Source organism: Canis lupus, chromosome 8 (genome assembly GCF_011100685.1).
Source record: "Canis lupus familiaris isolate Mischka breed German Shepherd chromosome 8, alternate assembly UU_Cfam_GSD_1.0, whole genome shotgun sequence".
NCBI classification, from domain to species: Eukaryota; Metazoa; Chordata; class Mammalia; order Carnivora; family Canidae; genus Canis; species Canis lupus.
In genome coordinates this window covers 36,708,290-36,735,942 of record NC_049229.1, presented here as the reverse complement: position 1 = coordinate 36,735,942, position 27,653 = coordinate 36,708,290, and the positions used below count along the sequence as shown (strand labels likewise).

General features: G+C 41.1%; 1 protein-coding gene and 1 long non-coding RNA gene across 2 annotated transcripts in view; one reads left to right on the top strand and one right to left on the bottom strand.

Annotated features, from left to right (window-relative positions):
- Positions 1–555: 555 nt before the first annotated feature.
- Positions 556–27,653, bottom strand: part of PRKCH (protein kinase C eta) — a 233,539-nt gene continuing 206,441 nt past the window's right edge. Inside the window, exons 13-14 of the mRNA XM_038544885.1 lie at positions 3,144–3,287; positions 556–1,818 (exon numbers count right to left, since the gene is read on the bottom strand). Coding sequence (XP_038400813.1) covers positions 1,672–1,818; positions 3,144–3,287 — 291 coding nt within the window. The 3' untranslated portion in view covers positions 556–1,671. The remainder of the gene's footprint in view (positions 1,819–3,143; positions 3,288–27,653) is intronic.
- Positions 2,002–3,892, top strand: LOC111097066. The gene is made up of 3 exons (XR_005363365.1): positions 2,002–2,175; positions 2,555–2,759; positions 3,069–3,892. It is a non-coding gene; the product is annotated as an uncharacterized LOC111097066 (long non-coding RNA).

Genomic DNA, 27,653 nt, shown 5'->3' with positions numbered 1-27,653 from the left:
GCCTAGGAACTGCTAGGTGCTGAACACAGGTAAAGGGAGGCTCCTAGCGATTGTTAATTCAAAAGTCATTTTTTCAGCTGGTAATACAAAACCCAGGACAGAGATTTTCAATATTGGCTAGATACCCTTTGACTGCTCTGTACTTCTAGAAGTACCCTGTTTGCAGATGGAGGCCGCGTTCTGGCCAATTTGATGTGCACAGAAGTGATGTGTGTCCCTCTTTGGAGATGTAGTTAAGTACCTCCATCTCTTTCTCCCTTGCTATAGCAACCTTAGAAACGATGTTTTCCAGAAGGCATAAGATAGAGGAGGGCCGTTGAACTTGCACTATATTTTATGCTAATAAGGAATAAATATCGCGCCAAGGCACTGAGATTTTTGAGGATTACCGATTCAGAATAGAAATTCTGGTAAGAAGCCAGTCTACTTAGGGACACACAGGTTATACCAACTTTTTAGGAAGTTCCTTTTGGAATTCTAGTCATTCTGCTCCAAACCTTCAATTGGATATCTCGTCGCCTAGTGGGGATAGGACAAATCCTTCTAGACAAAAAGTTTCCTTTTGCTACAAAATGCATTTATTTCCAGACAGACAAAATTCTCCAACTGCATATATGAGTACATATTACATGGTCCTTCTTCGGTAAATGTCCTGTTTATAAGAGCCATTTCTAATTATGAAAATGCATACCAAACATTTTTGTCTCTTAAAATATAACTTAAATAACTTGCTAATGTATAAGCCATAAGTCTGGTCACTGACATGAGTGGCGTGCGATTCTTCACTGAGTTCGGCGCGGTATCAACACATCATCCCACAATGAGACTTAACAAGTCATTAGGCAGCGAGCACCTAGCTCACCTGCTGTCGGTGTGGATAGTTGCTGTTGTGGCAGTGAGCCCTCTTCTGTGGGAAAAGTTATGTGCAGACAACAAAGCATGATATATGCAATGTGGAGAGGCATTTCACAGAATGCAAACACCATTCAGGTAAATAAGTGGACTGGAGCATGGAAGTTCAGTGAACGCGAGTCTGTTTACACTAGTAGGTAGCGTGGCACCGTCTCACTGGACACTCAATAAATATCCATTAAAGTGAGAATAAGAGAATAAGCTGGAATAGTTGTCTTGGTGCCCAACATCTGTTTTCAAGATTGGGCTTTAAGTTGTGAGTTTTGTTTCTTCAATCATTCTATTTGGAAAGCCGTTCATTTCCTTACCTTCAAATTCTTCATTAGGACTGACAGACTTTTCGTAGATCGCTATATTTGGGGCTCACCAGCTTACGAAGAACACAAAGTGGCCCACACAAAGTCTTGATTTGTCTTTTGAAGTCAAAAGCCAGTGTGGCTCAGAAGTTCTAGTTGATTCTTCACGCCTTCTCTTCTGTTGGTTCCTTTTAATATCCCAAGCCCAAAAGAGCCCTGGAAACTCCTAGATTGAGCAGTATATTTCGTCATGAAATCTCATTCCGGTAGCAACTCTTTTCAGTACCATGGCTTCCTTAGGACTAGAAAGAGTTGACCTCCTGAAGTTCTTTCCTTCAGAGTTTTCCACCTGCACTCTGAAGGTAATGTTCTTGTTCTAAGGCTGGTACTAGGGAATGCCAAAGGAAACTCCTGGATAATCTGGATCTGCTTGTGATTCTCATGTCTTTCATTCTCCATAAGGCTAAGGTTGCAATTCTGGAGACACAAAGGAAAAGTTTCTAAATTCATCCTGGTTAATCATAGGAAGATGTCCTTCATCAATTGGGGTTAAAACTGGCTCTTCCTTAATGAAGTCAGGGTCAAAATTACTGACATCTTCTCGAGATTTCTGTCAAAAGGAAACAAGGGTCAGATTTTTAGGCACATGAAACGTCCTCATCTTCCCTGGGCTGGAGCCTGCTCCCGTGAGGGCAGAGAATAGTGGTGCAGCCCTGGGAGCAGCAGCATTTACAGTTATGACCATTATGACTAAACAGCACGTTATCATAATTCTGCTGCGCTGTGTATCATTTCAGCATTCGGGAACCCCCAGCTCACTAACCCCATGGAAATCTTGCTGAGCAGGCCCGCCTTAGGCTGAGAGGCAAAGCAGGTCATTTGGTCACCTGATCAGCCCTCTCCCTCCAAAGTGCCACTTCTCGACAGGCTTTACAGAAGGACACACATGGTCGGCTGTCAACAGAGTGTAAGCTCACACTTCCTCATCTATTGTTTATACACAGGATTCTGTGTGAAGAGATTTTCTTGAAAGATGTGGAAGTGCTGAGTTTTAGGAAACACTGCTTCTTGCTTTACTCACCAGTTGGCTTCATGTTGCCCCACTGGCAAAGCCTTCCCTCCTCCTCGAGGGGTTGGCAGGGGGAGACCTGGTAAAGGAAGCGGCTTTCCAGCTGGGTGCCTGGTGCCCAACCTTAGGGGCTATTACATTAAGCTAGCTGTGTGTCTGGAAATGTTGATATTTTCCATCTTTGTAAACTAATGCCAGAAAGCTATTTTCTGCCATTGTTAGACATCTCATTTCTCTTACCTAAATTGAAGATGCTTTTCTGCTTTCCCCACCACAGATCTCTTAACCCACAGATGAAAAAGAACTTAGCTCTCAAATCAAGAGTTAGATCACCCTCAGGAATGCTGTCTCAGCTGCCTTGCTTGGGAAGGTACCCCTGGGGCTCCCAGTATTTCTCTGGTCAAAGGGATTTGGCCTAAGCTCTGGGCTGCAGTCGCTGGTACAGACCCAGGCTCTCCAAGCCAAGGAGCAGCTTCAGTGAGGTGGGTAGCATTTCATGTTCTTTCTACTTCTTTGGGGGCTTGGGAAATGCACCCTGGGAGCTATGAGGGAAGTATAGGAGTGATGAATTTCTCAGCTCAGCTCTTTTGGGGAAACCTAGGAAGTTTCCGGTCTCTTAGGTTCCAGAAAGTTTAGATTAAGGGAGGGTGGATTCCAGAGTAAGCGGGAGGTGAAAGATTTGAAAGAAATAACCTGGAAAGGGAGAGATGCTGTCTCAAGGGCCCACCTCCTCCCAGGTGAGGCCACCCTGCAAAATGTAAGGCTGAACTTCTGGTTCGGTTATTCCACAGGGGACAAAAGATTCTGGTGGAACACTGAGGCACTTCAAGAGAGGAAAGTCTACTCTAATGGTCTTGAACACTTACGATTCTGGGTCTGAAAGGTGGTTCTACTTGGCGATGGTTCAGCTGGGCCCAGTCGATTTCCTTAAAGAAAGGATGTCTCAAGATGGCATGCTCACCACCCTGAGTCAGGCTGCCCAGGCGCATGGTGGGGTTCTTGGTCATGAACTGAGAGGGGAACAAAGGGAGTCAATCATTCAATAATATACAACAAGAATGTCACAAGATGGTAGGCATCAGCCCTGGCAGAGGAGGCTGTGCGCGGCTTTCTGGCTGATCTTAACTAGCTGAATTTTCCATTAGGGGCAGCACAGCCAACATGAATCATCCCTTAAAGGCGCAAATGCTTGTGTGTATTTATGGCCCTCGCCACTTCATTTCAGACGTGGCCACTAAAATAAAGTGAAGGGTCCAGTTTTCTTCACTGTAAATACCATGTATTTTTCTTTCCCTTTTAAAGAAAAACTCTTTATAAAATAGTGTGCCTTTCTCAACACTGCAGTTGTCAACAGTCCACAGCTTATGAATAGGGCTACTTTTAAGAACAGCTGTGCCATTTTCTGAGGACCTGACCAGCCGGCCAGGATTCCCGCTCTCTGACAAGACCACAGAGAAGAGGGAGAGTCATTATTTTGAAGATCTGTGGGAAGAAGCTGCAAGAGTAAAAACCCTAAAGTTGGCCATTTTTCTTTATGTAGCAAAGATGCGCCTTTTCTCCTACCCTTTCATTTTGAAATGTTTAACGATTGAGAATCTTGCTACACATAGATCATTTAAGCAATGTGTGTGTATGTGTGTGTGTATATCTATCTATCTATCTATCTATCTATCTATCTATCTATCTATCTATCTATCTCTGTATTAATACCAATTGGGAAACTTCCCTGGGGCTGAGCTCCTATCAAGATATTTGAAACTAAATCTACTTTGACAAAAAGGCCTATAAGGTGTTCTGATCACATCCAAACCAAGGAGTTGTACAGGATAATTTACTTTTCAGGGCCAGAATGTGATTTTCAATTTTAAAGACACTTAAGCTAATTCAATTTCCTATTTTCAAAGTAAAAATTGCCTTGGATTAAAAAGGTTTGTTGGAAAGTTTAAATCTTTAAGGGGGCTATCTTTATGACTGCCCCCAAACATCCCTTTCTAAGTTTGATTTGGGCACAAAAGTCATGCTGTGTTCATAGAACTTGCTTTGCAGTGGAATTTCCAGACTAAATAAAAAGCCACTCTTATGGAAGGGGTACAGACATGAAAGGGTAGTGTTTGGAGGTGGCCATCCCTGCCAGGCCAGGTGTCCAAAGCTGCAAAGCCTCTGGTGTTGCTTCAAATGAAAATGACCCTGTGGAGGGATGAGGCTGCAGAAATCCCTAACCAAATCTGACAGGAAAGACCTCTGATGCTAAAAAGCCCTCCAAGAGAGGTAATAAAAAATGCAGACACCAATGGGGTTTAATAGCTTTTCCTCCCTCCTAAGGACAAGGAACGCAAGGCCAAAGGTAGGGCTGCATTGGAGGTGGAACCAGAAAGTATAAGGAGCTTTCAGAACTACACAAGTCCAATCGTTAGCACTCCAGCATGTATAGTGATCTATGTGGATTTTCGAAGTATATATCTCACAAATAGCTCAGCTCTGTGAGAGCTAGGTGTTCATGCTGCTTGAATTCTTCTGGATCAACCTGTGTACTAAGAAAGGAAAGGGAAAATATATATACAAGAAAAACGAGTAGGTTCGCTCCTTAGGAACATCAATAGGATGTGATACCTAGTAGAACAGGCATCTATTCTAATTAACAAACAATGCTGCAAAAAATGCAGAATATGAGGATGGTAGAATGGACCCAGATGGCTTGTGGGAAATTCCCAGGTCTGCCAGTGACAAGAGCAGAGGACATCTTGTGAGTGTCTGGGTACAACTTGTCCTTCTGGGCAAGAGGAACAGTGCATGGCTCTCAATGCCAGAGTGGCAGCAGCCCAGGGTCCAACAGACATTGTCCATTCTTCCTTGCTCCTGGCACTGAAGCCAAACTTCCAAGAGGCACTGCGGGAAGGAGTGAGGGAAACTAGACCAAATCACAGCTGTTCTTCCTCTAAACACAGCGTCCCTGGAAATGGAGACAGTCAGAATAACCCTTTCACTAGCTTGGATACCTTCTTTTAAATTCTGAGAAGTCCTTCTGAATAGCCAACCAGTTTTGTTTTGACTTTTAATATCTTGTTCTGAGCCCTTGAGATACAGCCATTCTCCACTTAAAAAGGGGATCAATTTACAAAGGTTACAGGGTGTCCGCTGTATGCAAGGCCATGTACTAGCCGTTGTGGGGATATAGATGACTGACACTGTCTCTCCATGAAGGAGCTGATCAAGTGAAGGGGAAATAGGCCAGCAAACTTTGTTGGGCAATCACAGCTGGGTGAAATGAAAAGAGCAGAATGGTAGGAACCCCTGTTGGGCAAGCAGTGCATGCAGTTGGTCACAAGAAGGCAAGTAATGGCTCCATGGAAGAGGTGGCATTTGATGAGACAGGAGGTGGATGAATCGAATGAACACAGGCATGAAGGAAGAAAATAGTCATGCCCAAAAGCCAGCACAGGTGCATGCAAACACCCGGTACCCTGGCAGAGGAACAGTGTGATCGCATGTGGGGATGGTTGAGGAGCCAGAGGGCGGGGGGTGGGGAGGAAGGGGAGGAGGTACAGCCTGTAGGAGCCACCAAAGTCCTATAGAGAGGTCAGTGATGACAGCTGGCCTATGTGATAGGAGATGACTCTAGCCACAATGTACTGAATACATCTGAACGAAGAGGTAAGAGAATGGTAGTGGGTGAATGGTTAAGAGATGGAGAAAACAGCTGAGAAGACCAGACAAGTTCAGAAACTAGAAGAGTTTCTTATTAGCGGGAAGGCAAGGTTAGGAGCAAGTCCTACAGGGCTTCTGGAAGACGAATGAACACAATCCACACTGGTTGGCCTTGCAGTGAAGGGGTAGGCAGGAGTGCAGGGTCTGCTCGGCTGCTTGATGGAAGGGTGGTATTGGATAACAGAGACAGGTAACAAAAGAAAGGCAACACTTGTTGGTAGTATTATTCACAGAAGCACTAACATTAGTAAGAGCAGTTTTGGGGAATGAAACAAAAACACCCAGCATTTCTTAAGGCCTGACACTGTGTGGATCTGAGAGGGAAGCTGAGTTCAGCTTTGCATTTGAAGTGTGCAGACATCCCCATGGAGATGACTAATCATGTAAATCCATGGTGCAGGCCGGGCTTAGAGATCGGACTCTGCAACCTCAACATGTGGTGAGAGAACAAGAGATGAAGCTGGTAGGGCAGGCAAAACTACGGAAAAGGAGAGAAAGTATAGAAGTAAAACTGGCCCAGGCATCTTATTTGGCTCACACAGCATGTTTTAATATAATTTTAATTACTTGTCAGACATTTAAAAACTAAGGGGGGGGGGGGGCAAGATGGCGGGAGAGTAGGGTCCCCAAATCACCTGTCTCCACCAAATTACCTAGAAAACCTTCCAATCATCCTGAAAATCTATGAATTCGGCCTGAGAATTAAAGAGAGAACACCTGGAATGCTACAGTGAGAAGAGTTCGCGCTTCTATCAAGGTAGGAAGACGGGGAAAAAGAAGTAAAGAAACAAAGGCCTCGAGGGGGAGGGGCCCCGCGAGGAGCCGGGCTGAGGCCGGGGCGAGTGTCCCCAAGACAGGAGAGCCCCGTCCCGGAGACGCAGGAGCTGCACCGACCTTCCCGGGAGGAAAGGGGCTCCAGGGAGGTGGAGCAGGACCCAGGAGGGCGGGGATGCCCTCGGGCTCCAGGGGACAGTAACAGACACCTGCGCCCCGGGAGAGTGCGCCGAGCTCCCTAAGGGCTGCAGCGCGCACGGCGGGACCCGGAGCAGCTCGGGGGGCTCCGGCGGCGGCTCCGCGGAGGGGGCTGCGGGGCGGGAGCAGCTCGGGGGCGGCTCCAAGGAGGGGGCTGTGGGCCGGGAGCGCGAATCCAACAGCGCAGGCTCCGGAGCACAGGGCGCCGGGACACAGCCCAGGATCCGGCCTCCCCCCGGGACAGGCAGAGGCCGGGAGGGCCCAGGACAGCAAGGATGCTCCTGCCGCGAGCTGAGCAGATCAGCGGCCCCTCCCCGGAGCCTCCAGGCCCTGCAGACAGAGAGCTCCGGAGTTCCTGCGGGGGCTGAATCCAGGTTTCCAGAGCTGCCCCGCCACTGGGGCTGTTCCTCCTGCGGCCTCACGGGGTAAACAACCCCCGCTGAGCCCTGCACCAGGCAGGGGCACAGCAGCTCCCCCAAGTGCTAACACCTGAAAATCAGCACAACAGGCCCCTCCCCCAGAAGACCAGCTAGACGGACAAGTTCCAGGGGAAGTCAAGGGACTTAAAGTATACAGAGTCAGAAGATACTCCCCGGTGGTTCTTTTTTTCTTTCTTTCTTTTTTTTGTTGTTGTTTTGTTTTGTTTTGCTTTGCTTTTTGATTTGTTTCCTTCCCCCACCCCTTTTTTTCTTTCTTTCTTTTTCTTTCTCCTTTTCTTCTTTTTTTTCTTTTTATTCTTCCTTTTTTTTTTCTTTCTCTTTTCTTTCCTTCTTTCTCTCCTCTTTTTCTCCTTTTCCCAATACAACTTGCTTTTGGCCACTCTGCACTGAGCAAAATGACTAGAAGGAAAACCTCACCTCAAAAGAAAGAATCAGAAACAGTCCTGTCTCCCACAGAGTTACAGAATCTGGATTACAATTCCATGTCAGAAAGCCAATTCAGAACCACTATTATACAGCTACTGGTGGCTCTAGAAAAAAGCATAAAGGACTCAAGAGACTTCATGACTGCAGAATTTAGAGCTAATCAGGCAGAAATTAAAAATCAATTGAATAAGATGCAATCCAAACTAGAAGTCCTAACGACGAGGGTTAACGAGGTGGAAGAACGACTGAGTGACATAGAAGACAAGTTGATGGCAAAGAGGGAAACTGAGGAAAAAAGAGACAAACAATTAAAAGACCATGAAGATAGATTAAGGGAAATAAACGACAGCCTGAGGAAGAAAAACCTATGTTTAATTGGTGTTCCTGAGGGCGCCGAAAGGGACAGAGGGCCAGAATATGTATTTGAACAAATTCTAGCTGAAAACTTTCCTAATCTGGGAAGGGAAACAGGCATTCAGATCCAGGAAATAGAGATTCCCCCCCTAAAAATCAATAAAAACCGTTCAACACCTCGACATTTAATAGTGAAGCTTGCAAATTCCAAAGATAAAGAGAAGATCCTTAAAGCAGCAAGAGACAAGAAATCCCTGACTATTATGAGGAGGAGTATTAGGGTAACAGCAGACCTCTCCACAGAGACCTGGCAGGCCAGAAAGGGCTGGCAGGATATATTCAGGGTCCTAAATGAGAAGAACATGCAACCAAGAATACTTTATCCAGCAAGGCTCTCATTCTAAATGGAAGGAGAGATAAAGAGCTTCCAAGACAGGCAGCAACTGAAAGAATATGTGACCTCCAAACCAGCTCTGCAAGAAATTTTAAGGGGGACTCTTAAAATTCCCCTTTAAGAAGAAGTTCAGTGGAACAATCCACAAAAACAAGGACTGAATAGATATCATGATGACACTAAACTCATATCTCTCAATAGTAACTCTGAACGTGAACGGGCTTAATGACCCCATCAAAAGGCACAGGGTTTCAGACTGGATAAAAAAGCAGGACCCATCTATTTGCTGTCTACAAGAGACTCATTTTAGACAGAAGGACACCTACAGCCTGAAAATAAAAGGTTGGAGAACCATTTACCATTCAAATGGTCCTCAAAAGAAAGCAGAGGTAGCCATCCTTATATCAGATAAACTAAAATTTACCCCGAAGACTGTAGTGAGAGATGAAGAGGGACACTATATCATATTTAAAGGATCTATCCAACAAGAGGACTTAACAATCCTCAATATATATGCCCCGAATGTGGGAGCTGCCAAATATATCAATCAATTATTAACCAAAGTGAAGAAATACTTAGATAATAATACACTTATACTTGGTGACTTCAATCTAACTCTTTCTATACTCGATAGGTCTTCTAAGCACAACATCTCCAAAGAAACGAGAGCTTTAAATGATACACTGGACCAGATGGATTTCACAGATATCTACAGAACTTTACATCCAAACTCAACTGAATACACATTCTTCTCAAGTGCACATGGAACTTTCTCCAGAATAGACCACATACTGGGTCACAAATCGGGTCTGAACCGATACCAAAAGATTGGGATCGTCCCCTGCATATTTTCAGACCATAATGCCTTGAAATTAGAACTAAATCACAACAAGAAGTTTGGAAGGACCTCAAACACGTGGAGGTTAAGGACCATCCTGCTAAAAGATGAAAGGGTCAACCAGGAAATTAAGGAAGAATTAAAAAGATTCATGGAAACTAATGAGAATGAAGATACAACTGTTCAAAATCTTTGGGATGCAGCAAAAGCAGTCCTAAGGGGGAAATACATCACAATACAAGCATCCATTCAAAAACTGGAAAGAACTCAAATACAAAAGCTAACCTTACACCTAAAGCTAGAGAAAAAACAGCAAATAGATCCTACACCCAGGAGAAGAAGAGAGTTAATAAAGATTCGAGCAGAACTCCACGAAATCGAGACCAGAAGAACTGTGGAACAGATCAACAGAACCAGGAGTTGTTTCTTTGAAAGAATTAATAAGATAGATAAACCATTAGCCAGCCTTATTAAAAAGAAGAGAGAGAAGACTCAAATTAATAAAATCATGAATGAGAAAGGAGAGATCACTACCAACACCAAGGAAATACAAGCGATTTTAAAAACATATTATGAACAGCTATACGCCAATAAATTAGGCAATCTAGAAGAAATGGACGCATTCCTGGAAAGCCACAAACTACCAAAACTGGAACAGGAAGAAATAGAAAACCTGAACAGGCCAATAACCAGGGAGGAAATTGAAGCAGTCATCAAAAACCTCCCAAAACACAAAAGTCCAGGGCCAGATTGCTTCCCAGGGGAATTCTATCAAACGTTTAAAGAAGAAACCATACCTATTCTCCTAAAGCTGTTTGGAAAGATAGAAAGAGATGGAGTACTTCCAAATTCGTTCTATGAGGCCAGCATCACCTTAATTCCAAAACCAGACAAAGACCCCACCAAAAAGGAGAATTACAGACCAATATCCCTGATGAACATGGATGCAAAAATTCTCAACAAGATACTGGCCAATAGGATCCAACAATACATTAAGAAAATTATTCACCATGACCAAGTAGGATTTATCCCTGGGACACAAGGCTGGTTCACCACCCGTAAAATAATCAATGTGATTCATCATATCAGCAAGAGAAAAACGAAGAACCATATGATCCTCTCATTAGATGCAGAGAAAGCATTTGACAAAATACAGCATCCATTTCTGATCAAAACTCTTCAGAGTGTAGGGATAGAGGGAACATTCCTCAACATCTTAAAAGCCATCTACGAAAAGCCCACAGCAAATATCATTCTCAATGGGGAAGCACTGGGAGCCTTTCCCCTAAGATCAGGAACAAGACAGGGTTGTCCACTCTCACCACTGCTATTCAACATAGTACTGGAAGTCCTAGCCTCAGCAAGCAGACAACAAAAAGACATTAAAGGCATTCAAATTGGCAAAGAAGAAGTCAAACTCTCCCTCTTCGCCGATGACATGATACTCTACATAGAAAACCCAAAAGTCTCCACCCCAAGATTGCTAGAACTCATACAGCAATTCGGTAGTGTGGCAGGATACAAAATCAATGCCCAGAAATCAGTGGCATTTCTATACACTAACAATGAGACTGAAGAAAGAGAAATTAAGGAGTCAATCCCATTTACAATTGCACCCAAAAGCATAAGATACCTAGGAATAAACCTAACCAAAGAGGTAAAGGATCTATACCCTCAAAACTATAGAACACTTCTGAAAGAAATTGAGGAAGACACAAAGAGATGGAAAAATATTCCATGCTCATGGATTGGCAGAATTAATATTTTGAAAATGTCAATGTTACCCAGGGCAATATACATGTTTAATGCAATCCCTATCAAAATACCATGGACTTTCTTCAGAGAGTTAGAACAAATTATTTTAAGATTTGTGTGGAATCAGAAAAGACCCCGAATAGCCAGGGGAATTTTAAAAAAGAAAACCATATCTGGGGGCATCACAATGCCAGATTTCAGGTTGTACTACAAAGCTGTGGTCATCAAGACAGTGTGGTACTGGCACAAAAACAGACACATAGATCAGTGGAACAGAATAGAGAATCCAGAAGTGGACCCTGAACTTTATGGTCAACTAATATTTGATAAAGGAGGAAAGACTATCCACGGAAGAAAGTCTCTTCAATAAATGGTGCTGGGAAAATTGGACATCCACATGCAGAAGAATGAAACTAGACCACTCTCTTGCACCATACACAAAGATAAACTCAAAATGGATGAAAGATCTAAATGTGAGACAAGATTCCATCAAAATCCTAGAGGAGAACACAGGCAACACCCTTTTTGAACTCAGCCACAGTAACTTCTTGCAAGATACATCCACGAAGGCAAAAGAAACAAAAGCAAAAATGAACTATTGGGACTTCATCAAGATAAGAAGCTTTTGCACAGCAAAGGATACAGTCAACAAAACTCAAAGACAACCGACAGAATGGGAGAAGATATTTGCAAATGACATATCAGATAAAGGGCTAGTTTCCAAGATCTATAAAGAACTTCTTAAACTCAACACCAAAGAAACAAACAATCCAATCATGAAATGGGCAAAAGACATGAGCAGAAATCTCACAGAGGAAGACATAGACATGGCCAACATGCACATGAGAAAATGCTCTGCATCACTTGCCATCAGGGAAATACAAATCAAAACCACAATGAGATACCACCTCACACCAATGAGAATGGGGCAAATTAACAAGGCAGGAAACAACAAATGTTGGAGAGGATGTGGAGAAAAGGGAACCCTCTTACACTGTTGGTGGGAATGTGAACTGGTGCAGCCACTCTGGAAAACTGTGTGGAGGTTCCTCAAAGAGTTAAAAATAGACCTGCCCTACGACCCAGCAATTGCACTGTTGGGGATTTACCCCAAAGATACAGATGCAATGAAACGCCGGGACACCTGCACCCCGATGTTTATAGCAGCAATGGCCACAATAGCCAAGCTATGGAAGGAGCCTCGGTGTCCATCGAAAGATGAATGGATAAAGAAGAATGGATTTATGTATACAATGGAATATTACTCAGCTATTAGAAATGACAAATACCCACCATTTGCTTCAACGTGGATGGAACTGGAGGGTATTATGCTGAGTGAAGTAAGTCAATCGGAAAAGGACAAACATTATATGTTCTCATTCATGTGGGGAATATAAATAATAGTGAAAGGGAATATAAGGGAAGGGAGAAGAAATGTGTGGGAAATATCAGAAAGGGAGACAGAACGTAAAGACTGCTAACTCTGGGAAACGAACTAGGGGTGGTAGAAGGGGAGGAGGGCGGGGGGTGGGTGTGAATGGGTGACGGGCACTGGGGGTTATTCTGTATGTTGGTAAATTGAACACCAATAAAAAATAAATTAAAAAAAATAAAAAAAATAAAAAAATAAAATAAAAACTAGGAAATTTTATTTAAAAGTCAGGCTTTCCAATTTCTCTTGGAAAATAGGATATTCTGGAAAATAAGATAAACCTGCACTTCTTTTTTTTTTAAGATTTTATTTATTTATTCATGAGAAACACACACACACAGAGATAGAGATAGAGACAGATAGAGATAGAGAGAGAGAAAGAGGCAGAGACACAGGCAGAGGGAGAAGCAGGCTCCATGCAGGGAGCCTGATGTGGGACTTGATCCTGGGACTCCAGGATCACGCCCCGGGCTGAAGGCAGGTGCTCAACCACTGAGCCACCCAGGGATCCCCAAACCTGCACTTCTTGATATAAATGGTCTACAGTCAAGCTGGAGCTGCCTTTTTAGATGGAGCATCTGATCCCTGGTCAGCCTCATGCCCCATAATGCCATATTGCTTCACACCTACCTGGCCTCACTCATTGACTTTGTGTGGCTCTTACCCCTGGAAGAGGGACAGAAAAAAGCCAGGGTGGGGCTTCTGGTCCAAGATGGAACACAGGAAGATCCCAAACTCACCCCATCCATGGACATATTAAATCTACACTTATTTATAAAGTAATTCCTCCTGAAGAGGAACTGAGGTCTGACTGAACAGCTGCTGCACAACAAAAGCTAGATGGAGACATGATAACAAAGGGAACACCCAATGCTGCAAACTGCAGTGGGGAGGAATAGTGTGGAGGGACTTTGAGTAGATTCAATTGCTCTGGAGCACAGGGGAAAAAAAAAATTAAAAGTGCTACACTAGAATATAAAGCATATAATACTAGAACTTTGACAAATGGCAGGAGACATGCTGGACATCTCTCCAGGTTGGACAGGCTGGCAAGTATTAGGATTTTTAATCCCCCTCTATCTTGGTAGCATGGAAAGGAGCAAGGCCCAGTGCCCTAGTGAGCCTGACACGTCAGTGAACCCCAGGTTCCTTGTCCACAATGGACCCAGCAGTCACAACAAAGTGGTCCCAGCACAGTGTCTACCAGGACACTTGTAATCAGCACTCACGACAGTTCCAGCCTTCCTGCCAAGATGACACAGACACACGAAATACTCCAGGCCACACTGCTTTGGCTCCAGATAATTTGCTAGGGCACCCCTGGTGCAGAGTGCTCAGGGACCTTCTGTCCCCTATCTAATTCAGCTCCAGCAGCCCAAATGGGGCCCCCCTGTGTAGAACACCATGGGCAGTAACAGCCTTGGCTACTGGTGCTCCTTGTGCTGAACTCTGGGACATCCTGCTTGCACCACCTTCAGCTTATCCTGCCTGAGTGCCCTCTACTTAAGGAGACCTGGGAGGGCCCCAGCCCATGCCTGCATTAGCTTTGGCTGTCCTGCCAGGGCACCCTCTGCATAGAGAGCCGCAGGATGGTCCCAGCCTACACCCACTCAGCTCCTGCCATCCCATCAAGGGCAGCCACAACATGGAATGCCCCAGGACTTCAAGCCCACACTAGCCACAGCTCCAGCAAGCCAACCAAGGTCATCAGGCACACACAGCCTACACAGGGTACAATCATACACAAGACCGTTCCTTCAAGTTTAGGAGAAGTAGCTGTCCTGCCTAATTCATATAAATTAACACAAAATTAAGCAAAATGAAACAGAGGAATTTGTTCTAAATGAAAGAACAAGACAAAAACCTCAAAAAGAGAACTAAATGAAATGGAGAAGTGATATGCTGATAAAGCATTTAATATAAAGATTTTCACTGGACTGAAGAAAATAATGGATGAACTAAGTATTTCAACAAAGAAATAGAAAATATAAAAAAGAATCAGCTGAAAAATATAATAAGTGAAATGAAAAGTACACTAGAGGAAATCAATAGATGCAGATGCAGAGGAATGGATCAGTGATCTAAAACAGGATAAAGGAAAGCCCCCAAGATGAACAGCAAAAAGAAGAAAGAAGTTTTAAAAAAATGACAAATTAAGGGATCTCTTGGACAGGATCAAGCAAACAAACATTCACATTAGAAAAGGGTCCCAGAAGAAAAGAAGAGAGAGAAAGGGGCAGAAGAAACTTATTTGAAGAAATAATAACTGAAAACTTCCTTAACTTGGGGAAAAACACAGACATTTGGGTTCAGGAAGCACAGAGGGTTGCAAACAAGGAGGTTCACATCATGACACATAATAATTAAAATGTCAAAGATTAAAGATAAAGAGAGAATTTTAAAAGCAGCAAGAGAGAAGCAACTAGTTACTGAAGCCTTGAGGCTCTCAGCTGTTTTTTTTTTAGTAGAAACTTTGCATATATCATGCTATTCCCTTCTGACCTGCCAAGTGCTGAGGTAAAAACCTAAAGCCAAGAATACTCTAAACAGCAAAATCACTTACCATTCAGAATTGAAGGAGAGAGAAGGAACTTCCAAGACAAAAGTTAAAGGAGTTCAACATTAAACTGGCCTTATAAGAAATGTTAAAGGGACTTTTTAAAAAATTTTATTTATTTATTCATAGAGACGCAGAGAGAGAGAGAGAGAGAGAGAGAGAGAGAGGGGCAGAGACACAGGCAGAGGGAGAAGCAGGCACCATGCAGAGAGCCCGAAGTCAGACTCGATCCAGGGTATCCAGGATCATGTCCTGGGCTGCAGGCGGCGCTAAACCACTGTGCTACTGGGGCTGCCCTAAAGGGACTTTTTTAAGTGCAAAAGAAAAAGCCACAATTAGAAGAAAATTATAAATAAAAAAATATATAAAACATGGCAACATATACATGAAAAAGGTTATTTTTAGAATATTTTCAAACTTAAGTGACCATCAACTGAATATGGGCTACTACATATTTAGGATATTATAGGAGCCTCATGTTAACCACAAACCCAAAACCTACAATAGATATACAAAAAAAAAACAAAAAGCCAAGCATAACACTGAAGAAATCCATCAATCACAGAGTAGAACAGAGTAGAATTATAGAATTACGAAGACATCCAGAAAATGATTTACAAAATGGCAAAACGTGCATCCTTATCAATAATCACTTTAAATATAAATGGCCTAAATGCTCTAATCAAAAGAAATGGGTCTTGTTTCCTTATGTATTCTGTCACCCTATCTATGTGCTACCTTCAAGAGGCTTACTCCAGAACTAAAGACACATATAGACTGAAAATGAAAGGATGTGAAAGAGTTCCATGTTAAAGTGAAAAACAAAGAGCAATATTTTTATCAGCCAAAGTGGACTTTAACACTGCAACACAAAACAAAGAAGGGCATTACATAATCATAGAGGGATCACTTCAAAAAAAGGATATAACAGTTGTAAATATCTATGCACCCAACACTGGAGCATAAATATTAACAAGCAAATATTAACAAATATAAAGGGATAAACTAACAATATTAACAAATATAAAGGGATAAACTAACAATAATACAATAATAGTAGGAGACTTTAATACCCCGCTTACATCAATGGACATATAATCCAGGCAGAAAATCAATAATAAAATAATGTCTTTGAATGATACATTAGAACAGATGGGCTTTATATATATATATATAAAACACCCCATCTCAAAACAACAGAATATCCTCTTTTCAGACAACAGAATATATTCTTTTCAAGTGAACACAGAACATTCTCTAAGATCACATTACGCCATAAAACAAGTCTCAATACATTTAAGAAGATTAAAATTAGAGGTGCCCGGGTGGCTCAGTGGTTAAGCATCTGCCTTAGGCTTAGGTCATGATCCTGTGGGTAGGAGGAGGGAGGGGTTCTCCCTCTGCCCTTCCCCCTGCTTGTGCTTGCTCTCTCTCTCATGTTCTCTGTCTCCCTCAAATAAATAAATAATAAAATATTCAAAAAATAAAATCGTATCATGCATCTTTTCTGGCCACAACAGTATGAAACTAGAAATCAATTATAAGAAAAAATAAAAAGGAAAAAACCACAAACATGTTAAACATGCTAACATGCTAAACAACATGCTACTAAGCAACCTATGGGTTAAAAAAGAAATAAAAAAAATACATGAAGACAAATAAAAACACAGTGGTCCAAAATCTTGGGGCCGCAGCAAAAGCAGTTCCAAGAGGAAAATTTATAGCAATATAGGCCTACTTTAAGAAACAAGAAAATCTCAAACTATCTAACCTTACACCTATGGGAACTAGAAAAAGAACAAAGGCCAAAGTTAGTAAGAAGGAAAGAAATAATAAGATCAGAGCAGAAATAAATAAAACATACTACAGACTACAAACATACAGACTACAAAACAATAGAAAAGATCAATGAAACGAAGAGCTAGCTCTTTGAAAAGGTAAAAAATCTGATCAACCTTTAGCTAGGTTTCTCAAGAAAAAGAGACTACAAAAAATTATATGCCAACAAATTGGATAACTCAGAAGAAATGCATAAATTCCTAGAAATATATATAATCTTCTGAAACTGAAACAGGAATAGAAAATCTAAACAGACCAATTACTAGTAATGAAATTGAATTAGTAATCAAAAACTCCCAACAAACAAAAGTTCAGAACCAGATGGCTTCACATATGAATTCTATCAAACAATTAAAGAAAATTTAATATCTATTTTTCTCAAATTATTCCATAAAATAGAAGAAGAAAAGCTTCCACATACATTCTATGAAGACAGCATTATTTAGATACCATAACCAGATAAGATACTACAGAAAAAAAGAACACAGACCAATATCCCTGATGAACATAGATGTAAAAAGTCCTCAACAAAATATTAGCAAACCACATTCAATAATCCATTAAAAAGATCATTCGCTATGACTGAGTGGAATATATTCTGGAGATGTATAGATGGGTCAAGATTTGCAAATAAATCAATGTGATACATCATGTTAACAAAATGAAAAATAATATCATCTCACTCAATAGATGCAGAAAAAGCATCTGACAAAATTCAACATCTGTTCATGATAAAAACTCTCATCAAAGTTGGGTTAGAGGAAACATATTTCAATAAAATAAAGGCCACATATGACAAACCCACAGATAACATCAAGTGAGTGGGGAAAACTGAGAGCTTTTCCTCTAAGATCAGGAACAAGACAAGGATGTCCACTGTCAGCACTTTCATTCAACATAGTACTGAAAATCCTAGCTGCAGCAATTGTCAAGAAAAAGAAATAAAAGGCAACCAAATTGGCAAGGATGAAGTTAAACGTCACTATTTTCAGATGACATGTTACTATACATAGAAAATCCCAAAGACTCCATTAAAAAAAACTATGAAAAATAATACACAAATTCAGTAAAGTCCTAAGATACAAAGTTAACACACAGAAATCTGTTCGCGTTTCTATATACCGATAACAAAGTAGCAGAAAGAAAAATTAAGAAAACAATCCCATTTACTATTGGATCAAGAAGAATAAAATCACTAGGAATAAACTTAACCAAGGAGGTTAAAGGCTTTTACTCTGAAAAATATTAAATACTGATGAATTGGGCAGCCCCAGTGGCTCAGCAGTTTAGTGCCACCTTCGGCTCAGGACGTGATCCTGGGGACCTGGGATCCAGTCCCATGTCAGGCTCCCTGCCTGGAGCCTGCTTCTCCCTCTGCCTGTGTCTCTGCCTCTTTCTCTCTCTCTCTCTCTCATAAATAAATAAATAAATAAATAAATAAATAAATAAATAAAATCTTTAAAAAAATATATTGATGAATTATACTCTGAAAAGTATAAAAAACTGAAGACCTCATAAACGGAAAGATATTCCATGTTCCTGGACTGGAAGAACTAATATTGTTAAAATGTCCATACTACCCAAGGCAATCTACAGATTTAATGAATTCACTATCAAAATATTAACAGTTTTTTCACAGAACTAAAATAATGCTAAAATTTGTATGGAACCACAAAAGACCCTGGATAGCCAAAGTAATCTTGAGAAAGAAGAAGAACAACAAAAACAAACAAACAAACAAACAAAAAACAAAAAACAAAAAAAGAAAGAACAACAAAGCTGGAAATATCACAATCCCAAATTTCAAGATATACTGCAAAGCTGTAGTATAAGAAATAAACTCATGCCTATATGGTCAATTGATCTATGACAGAGGTGGTAGTACAATGGGGAAATGATAGTTTCTTTAATTATGCTGGAAATACTAAATAGCTACATCCAAACAAATGAAATTGGATCACTTTCTTATACCATACACAAAAATAAACTAAAAAATGGGTTAAAGACCTAAATATGAGGCCCAAAACCATAAAACTAGAAGAAACCATAGGCAGTAATCTCTTTGATACTGGCCCTAGCAACATTTCTCTAGGTATGTCTCCTCAGAGAAGGGAAACAAAAGCAAAAATAAATTATTAAGACTATATTAAAATAAAAAACTTTTGCACAATGAAGAAAACCACCAACAAAATGAAAAGGCAACCTACTGAATGGGAGAGGATATTTGCAAATGTTGTATCCAATAAGGGGTTAATATCTTAACTATAGAAAGAACTTACACAATCCAACACTAGACAAAACAAATAATCCGATTAAAAATAAGCTGAGAACCTGAATAGACATTTCTCCAAACACTTAAATATGGCCAACAGGGCAGCCCCGGTGATGGCTCAGCGGTTTAGCATGGCCTTCAGCCCAGGACATGATCCTGGAGACCTGGGATCGAGTCCCAAGTCAGGCTTCCTGCTTCTCCCTCTGCCTGTGTCTCTGCCTCTCTCTCTCTCTCTCTCTCATGAATAAATAAATAAAATCTTTAAAAAATAAATAAATAAACATGGCCAACAGAGACATGAAAAAATGCTCAACATAACTAATCATCAGGCAAATGCAAATCAAAACCACAATGAGATATTACCTTTCACCTAGTCAGAATGGCCAAAAAACACAAATAACAAGTGTTGCTGAGGATGTGGAGAAAAAGGAACCCTCATACACTATTGGTGGGAATGTAAATCAGTGTGCCACTGTGGAAGACAGTGTGGAGTTTCCTTGAAATATTAAAAACAAACCATATGATCCAGTAATTCTGCTTCTGGGTATTTACCGAAAGAAAACAAAAAAACTCTAATTCATAAAGATACATATGACCTCTATGTTTATAGCAGCAATATTTACAATAGCAAAGATATGAAGCAACCAAGTGGCCACTGAGATGAACAGATAAGAAAGGAGTAGTATATATGTACAATGAAATATTACTCAGCCATAAAAAAGAATGAGACCTTGCCATTTGTGACAACATAGATGGACCTGGAAGGTACAATGCTAAGTGAAATAAGTTAGAGAAAGACAAACACCATATGATTTCAGGTATATGTGGGATCTAAAAATTAAAACAAAGAGAAGAAACAGACCCATAAATACACAGAACAAACTGATGATTACCAGAGGCTGGGGAGTGGGGTTCTGTTGGGGATAGGCAAAATGGGTGAAAAGTAGTGGCAAGTGTGGTATGAATAAGTCACATTGATAAAAGGTATAGCACAGGGACTCTAATTACAGCCCTACCCTGACTCCTCCAAAGATACAAAGAGGGGGTTAAGGCAAAATATATCATTAACCCAGGCCTGAAACTTTTAATGGTATGCATTGGTGGAGGTGTGCAGGGCTGAGGGGAGAAGGGACTTGCTGTCCTAGGCCAGGCCCAAGACTCTCCCTAAACCCCATATTCCTGCTGCTGTGAACGATGATGGGATGATCCTTTTGCAGAAAAATTCCTCTGTTTGCTTATGTCCCTAAGGGGACCCCAATGCCAAACGAGTTACCATCAATGTTATTTGGAGCATCATCTGTCCACGTCTAAGGTCATACTTAAACTTGCCTCACCTCAACTGACCTCTTTCCCGACTGTGCTCCAAATGAGAGAGTCAGCCAGGAAGGAAAATAAAGTGACTTCATGAAAGATTCTGGACACATTTACTAAAGGAAGCAGAATGTTTTCTAGGGTAAATAAAAGCACTTTATAAGCTGCAAAGAGTAAGTGAAGAGGCCAGGGTGAAAAATCTGCTTCTATCCCAAATGTAAGTGTCCAGGGAACCGAAGAACCAGTATAGGAGAGGGGTCAATTTGTAGTCCTCTTCCTTTCAGGGTCCCCATTTAAGTGGAATGGAACTAGATGATACTGAAGCACTCAGATACATCTGCCTTGAGAATGAGAAACTTAACAGTTCTATCAAGGCTGCAGAGAAGATATGGCTACAGAGGAAAACAGATATGTACTCTCCTGAGGATGGCTCTACAGTGAGATGTAGGCCAGGTGTGTGCAAGAATGTCCTGGGAAGCCTCTTGCACACCAGGGAAGGACCAAAAAAGGACAAGTAAACTCCTCTGATAGGGAGGGCACAAAGGTTAACTGGTTAGGCTCTGCAGTCTGACTCTGTGTATTTGTACACCAATGAGCTGTGTAACCTTGCACACATTTCTTAGCTTCTCTGGGCCTCAGATTCCTCAACTAGAAAATGGAGATTTTCCTGTACTTCATAAGGTTGTTATGGCAAGTAAATGCCTGGCACAAAACAAGCCTTCAATAAATGTATTAGTAAGCATCTTGTTAAACCACTTCTAGGTCCATTCTGTTCTAACTAAAGCCAGGGGCATGGACTGAACACCTCCAAGAATAAAGTCTGAAGTCAGCCTTGACCCTCAGGCTCATCTGGCTCTCCCTGCTACTCAACTTTGTGACCAAGAGAGATAAAACAAGGTCTGTTTCTGCTTTCACAGTTTCCATCTGTGGGGCTGTTGTGATGGTCTCTGGAAAAAAGCTTTTCTGGCAGTAAAGATTTCTAGAGATGACCTTAAAACAAGAAATACAAATAACACTCAGGTTTTACTCTGCAGTTGTATCTGCTTGAACAACAGAAGGGAGATACTGAATGCAGGATGAAGGATTCAATGGGGCAACTTCTTTATGAACCTGGTGCCAGGGGCAGCACTCTCATGTCTGGTAGGCTCTGCTACACTCGAGGCAGCTTTGGTTTTGAGTGTGAATGTCCCAGAGGATCGAGTTTAAACTAACCCTGTATAATAATGTGTTTTGAGAGAACAGGATCCAAATGTACTTTGAAACTCATTAAAATGTACACCATGGCTATTTTTTTCCTCTTTCAAAATCTGTCTGATTTCAGAGGAAGACGACTAGTTATATAAATAGACCAATTGGTCTAATAAGATTTTCTTCTACAAGGTTTTCGGAAAACACAGTATTTTCTCCTAATAGTTGGATTTGGCTGTTGGGCAAACAAAATGACCTTCTCCTTTCATTCAATTTCAGACTAAAGAGCAGAAAGCATTAAATGCTGGCAAGTCAGGAGGGAAGGAAACCATTCCACAGGACATTCTCATCAATATTCTAGAGAGATGCCTTCTTCCCATGTAGGAATATTTTAAGGCTCTACAGAGAATGATAGGGAGCGAGGCTGGAGAAAGGACATAGGACACAGAACAGAGTAGGATTCACAGCTGTGATGGCCAAACTCACATGGGTGTACAGCTAATGGCTACCCCGGGGGTGACAAAATGCATGCCTGAATGTGCATGCTGCAGTCACATGTCTGTTGCCAGTGTCACAGGCAGAGTCTAGCTTGGTTATAAAGACCAGTCATCGGGGATCCCTGGGTGGCTCAGCGGTTTAGCGCCTGCCTTTGGCCCAGGGCGCGATCCTGGAGTCCCGGGATCGAGTCCTGTGACGGGCTCCCGGCATGGAGCCTGCTTCTCCCTCTGCCTGTGTCTCTGCCTCATTCTCTCTCTCTATCTGTGTCTATCATAAATAAATAAATAAATCTTTAAAAAAAAAAAAAAGACCAGTCATCAACCACCTCCCTTTGAAGCCCTTTGTGCCAGCTGTGCTGGTAAGGCACAGGCCTGGGAATGACCCATCCCAGCAGTACCAGCCAGCCCAGAGCAGGGGTCAAAGGGACAAAGGGAGGCATGTGAGTTAGTTGATGGGGCATCAGGGGAGGAGAAAGAAACCAGGGCTTGGACTTAGGATTGCTAAATCACTTTTCCATAGAAGAGGGTAGAGACAGATATTTAAACCTAAGATGAGGCCGACAACAACCCACACTAGGGCTGGGTTGGGGTTTGGGGGCTGGTGGAAGGATACACAATGGATGTATCTGGGGAAACTAATCTTCTCAAGGACAGATTATTATACAGAATAGTGTTACCATGGAATATTGGAAGAGCCAAGAGAAGAAGAGATGTTCTAGCTTGCTCAGATTGGGTCTGAGTGAAATTTACTAGGCAGGGCTGGAACTAGTAATCTGCATGCCTATGGTAATAGACCACCTTGCCACTCCCAAAGTACACAGGGATCCAGAACCATACTGATTTGGGCAGAGAGCAGGTGTGGGTGTGGAAAAAAAGAATAGTACGAATTTTAGGACTATTTGTTCCAGTTTTGTGAAGAATAATATTGGTATTTTGATAGAGATTACATTCAATCTGTAGATTGCTTTGGGTAGTATGGACATTTTAACAACACTAATTCTTCTAATCCATGAGCATGTTGTATCTTTCCATTTATTTGTGTCATCAAATAATCCTTAAATCTGTATGGACACAAAAGACTACCAATAGTCAAAGCGATTTTGAGACATAAGAACAACGATGGAGGTATCACAATCCCAGATTTAAAATAATACTGCAGGGGCACCTGGGTGGCTCAGTTGGTTAAGTGTCTGACTTTGGCTCAGATCATAATCCCTGGGTCCTGGGATTGGGCCCCTAATCAGGTTCTCTGTTCAGCAGGGAATCTGCCTCTCCCTCTTCCTCTCCCTCTGATCTTCCCTCCTGCTGATGCTCTCTCTCTCTTTCAAACAAAAAAATCTTTTTAAAAAATTAAAAAATAAAATTATACTAAAAATCTGCAGTAATCAAAACAGGATAGTACTGGCATATAAATAGACACATAGATCAATGGAACAGAATAGAGAACCCAGAAATAAATCCACATTTATATGGTGAATTTATGACAAAAGAGGCATGATATACAAAGTCTCTTCAATAAATGGTGCTGGGAAAACTAGACAACTAATGTGCAAAAGAATGAAACTAGACCACTTTCTTAAACCACACATAAAAATAAACTCAAAATGGACTAAAGACCTAAATGTGAGACCTGAAACCATAAAACTCCTAGAAGAAAACATAGGTAGTAATCTCTTGGACATTGGCCTTAGCAACATATTCATCGATATGTTTCTTCAGGCAAGGGAAACAAAAGGAAAAATAAACTATTGGCATGCACCAAAATAAAAAAGCTTTTGCACAGTGAAGGAAACCATCAACAAATGAAAAGGCAGCCTACTGAAAGGGAGAAGATATTTACAAATGGTATCTTCAATAAGGGGTTAATATCCAAAATATAGAAACCACTTTGACACACAAAAAAACCAACTATCTGATTTAAAAAATTATCAGAGGATCTGAATAGAAATTTTCCCAAAGAAAACATACAGATGACCAAATGGACTATGAAAAGATGTACATCACCACTCATCATCAGGGAAATGCAAATCAAAACCATAATGAGCTATCACCTCACACCTGTCAGAATGGCTAACGTCAAAAAGGCAAGAAACAACAAGTGTTGGCAAGGATGTAGAGAAAAACGAACCCTTGTGCACTCTTGGTGGGAATGTAAATTGGTGTAGCCACTATGGAAAACAGTAATGGCAGTTCCTCAAAAAATTAAAAATAGGAATATTGTATAATCCAGTAATCCCACCTCTGGGTATTTACCCAAAGAAAACAAAAACACTAATTTGAAAAGATATATGCATCTCTGTTTATTGCAGCATTTTTTGGCAAGAGCCAAGGTTTGGAAACAACCCAAGTGTCCATTGATAGATGAACGGATAAAGAAGATGCGGTATATATGTACATGTACAATGGAGTATCACTCAACCATCAAAAGTAATGAGATGTTGCCATTAGTGACAACATGGATGGACCTGGAAAGTATTATGCTAAGTGTAAGTCAAACAGATACTGTATGATTACACTTACATGTGGAATATAGAACAACAAAACAGAGACAGACTCCTAAATACAGAGAAAAAAATGGATAGTTGCCAGTGGTGGTGGTGGTTGTGGTGGTGGGGAATAGGCAAAGCAGGTGAAAGGAATTAAGAGGTATAAACTTCCAATTATAAATAAGTCACTGGGTAAAAAGTTTAACATAAGGAATGGTCAATAATGTTGTAATAGTTTTGTATGGTGGCAAATTGGTAACTATTTTTATTGTAGTGACCATTTCATAATGTATCTAATTGTGGAATCATTATGTTGTAGACCTGAAACTAACATAATATGGCATATTAACTATACTTCAATTAAAAAATGGTATATAGTTTTATAAGTGCTATAGCGTAATAAGTGGTAGCCATTACTACTGATATATATATATATATATATATATATATATATATATATATATATATATATTTATTTATTTCTTTTCTTGTGCTAGAGCAGGTATTGACTTAGGTGTTTCAAATTTGTTCTGTATAATATTTATAGTGACCCTGATTATTATTCCCATTTTACAGATTGGAAAACTGAGGAAGAGTCCACTCTGTAACCTGTCTTTAGTTTGGGAGTAGTGAAGCTGGGATTCAAACCCAGGCCTATCCGGTACTAGAAGCCTTAGTTTTCAATGATTCATTTGGATTCTAGATTAGAAAAAAAAACAAAAAACAAAAAAAACAGTGTGGACTGCCAGGTCAGGAGGAATCTTGGGATGACATTCAGGACTTCAGTTGAATGAGAATGCACAGCCAATAGGTACAAAGAGAGGGATGAGAAAACAAACGGTCTTGAAAAGAACCAAAAGAATCCTTTTATCTGACTACCTTGCTTTAAACAACTGAGGGTCTCTATATTGGAGAAAAAAGATAGAAGGGCACTGTTGACATTTTCAAATACCAGAAGTGTTGGCAGTACGAGGCAGTTCTAAATAAAAGAAATATGTTTTGGGAGTGGGAGTTAAGGGAATATATATAAGCTTCTAAAGACAATTAAAATAAGTTTAATACTCAATTCTGTTAAGTGATAGAAAGGGCTTTCCCAGGAGGAGCACAACTGTCTTCTTAGAAACATTAGAAGAAGAATTTCAAGGATGCCAAGGACCTATCTGGTGTCCGGTAGGAAGGGAGACCAAAGCCCTGCACGGACTATGCTATTATCAAGAGTCCGCAATCTTATCCTCTTTTGTCTCTTTTCAAATTTATCATTAACATTCTGGGAGAGAAGAACTAACATTTTTTTGTAAGATTTATTTATTTATTCATGAGAGACACACAGCACACGAGAAAGAGAGAGAGAGAGAGGCAAAGACAAAGGCAGAAGGAGAAACAGGCTCCCTGAAGGGAGCCCAATGTGGGACTTAATCCTGGATCCCAGGATCACACCCTGAGCTGAAGGCAGATACTCCATGGCTGAGCTACCCAGGCGTCCTGAAGAACTGACATTTTGAAGATGACTGTACCTCTTCCTTCAGCTAGAGAAGCCACATTTTCCTTGGGTCTCAACTAGACTTGTCTTTATAAAAAGTAAAGTGAAACAAATTTGCAAGCTAATCTCCTTGGGCTAGTCACTGAAGAAGGAGGCACATGAATATATGAGTATATTTGAAAATACTCAAATGGATCAACATCTTACTGATAAGTTACTTATAACTAACTTCCATATAATATTCCAAAAGTAGCTCCAGAGACATGGTATATGGTGTATTTTATTTTCTCCTCATGAAAGTTAGTACAATAAATGCTGTTCCTGCAGCGGGGCAGAAACAGTGCTAAAATCTGTAGTGGGTGTGTTGGCTCTGTTTTTCATGCTATCAGTGATTGGAACCCATAGAAAGCAGCCTTTCTATGGGCATCTACTTCATTCCTTTTCAGTGCTCTTAACACTCTAATTTTCCTGTGTTTTATAATCATTATAGCTTCCCCTGAATCCTAAGTCATAGGACAATGTGGTTTAGAAAAAGGTAGAGGTCAGGGCACCTGGGTGGCTCAGTGGTTGAGTGTCTGCCTTTGGCTCAGGTCATGATCCCAGGTCGTGATCCTGGGGTCCTGGGATCGAGTCCTGCATCAGGCTCCCACTGGGGAGCCTGCTTCTCCCTCTGCCTATGTCTCTGCCTCTCTCTATGTCTTTCATGAATAAATGAATAAAATATTTAAAAGAAAGAAAAAGGCAGAGGTCACAGGTGATTCTCAGAGATAGAATCCCAAGGTCAGGTACTCCTGCCAACACCCACGCTGTTGGCCGATATGGTTTTATACCTAGCACATGGGTCTCAAGCAGCTCTGACTGATGAGGTATGTTTCACTGCTTTCCCAAGTGTTAAAGGAAAAGAAAGCTCTACTCACTGTGGCCACTCCACAGGCCTAAACTATGTCTTAGTTCAGTTGTAATCCTCCTAGATGTAGCTATTTAAAGGAAGCAAGTCAGACAAGGGTCCTCCAGAGGACACTATACAATGCCTTTTATTTCCTCCTGATGAAACCCAGGCTAATACTCTTCTTTATCTAGGACACACATTATCTTTGGTGTCCAAACCAAACCTAACCATCACCTGCTAAAAATTATTGATCTTTGATAGTTGAAAAGGACACATGAGAGAAAACAAAGTATACTAGTTCCATTCACAAGAATTTTTCCAGCTTAAAACAAAAAGCTCTCTGACCCACAGGTTTCAGTTAGCAAATTGCCACACAGAAAAAAAAAGGTTCCATGCTCATTTTACAAAATTTCTGATATCTTTATCTTCCTGGCTGAGATATAGATTAAAGAGGCAAGTGGTATTAGTACTCCGTTGAAGATATAGATTAAAGAGGCAAGTGGTATTAGTACTCTGTTGAAGAAGAGGAAGAAGAAGAAGA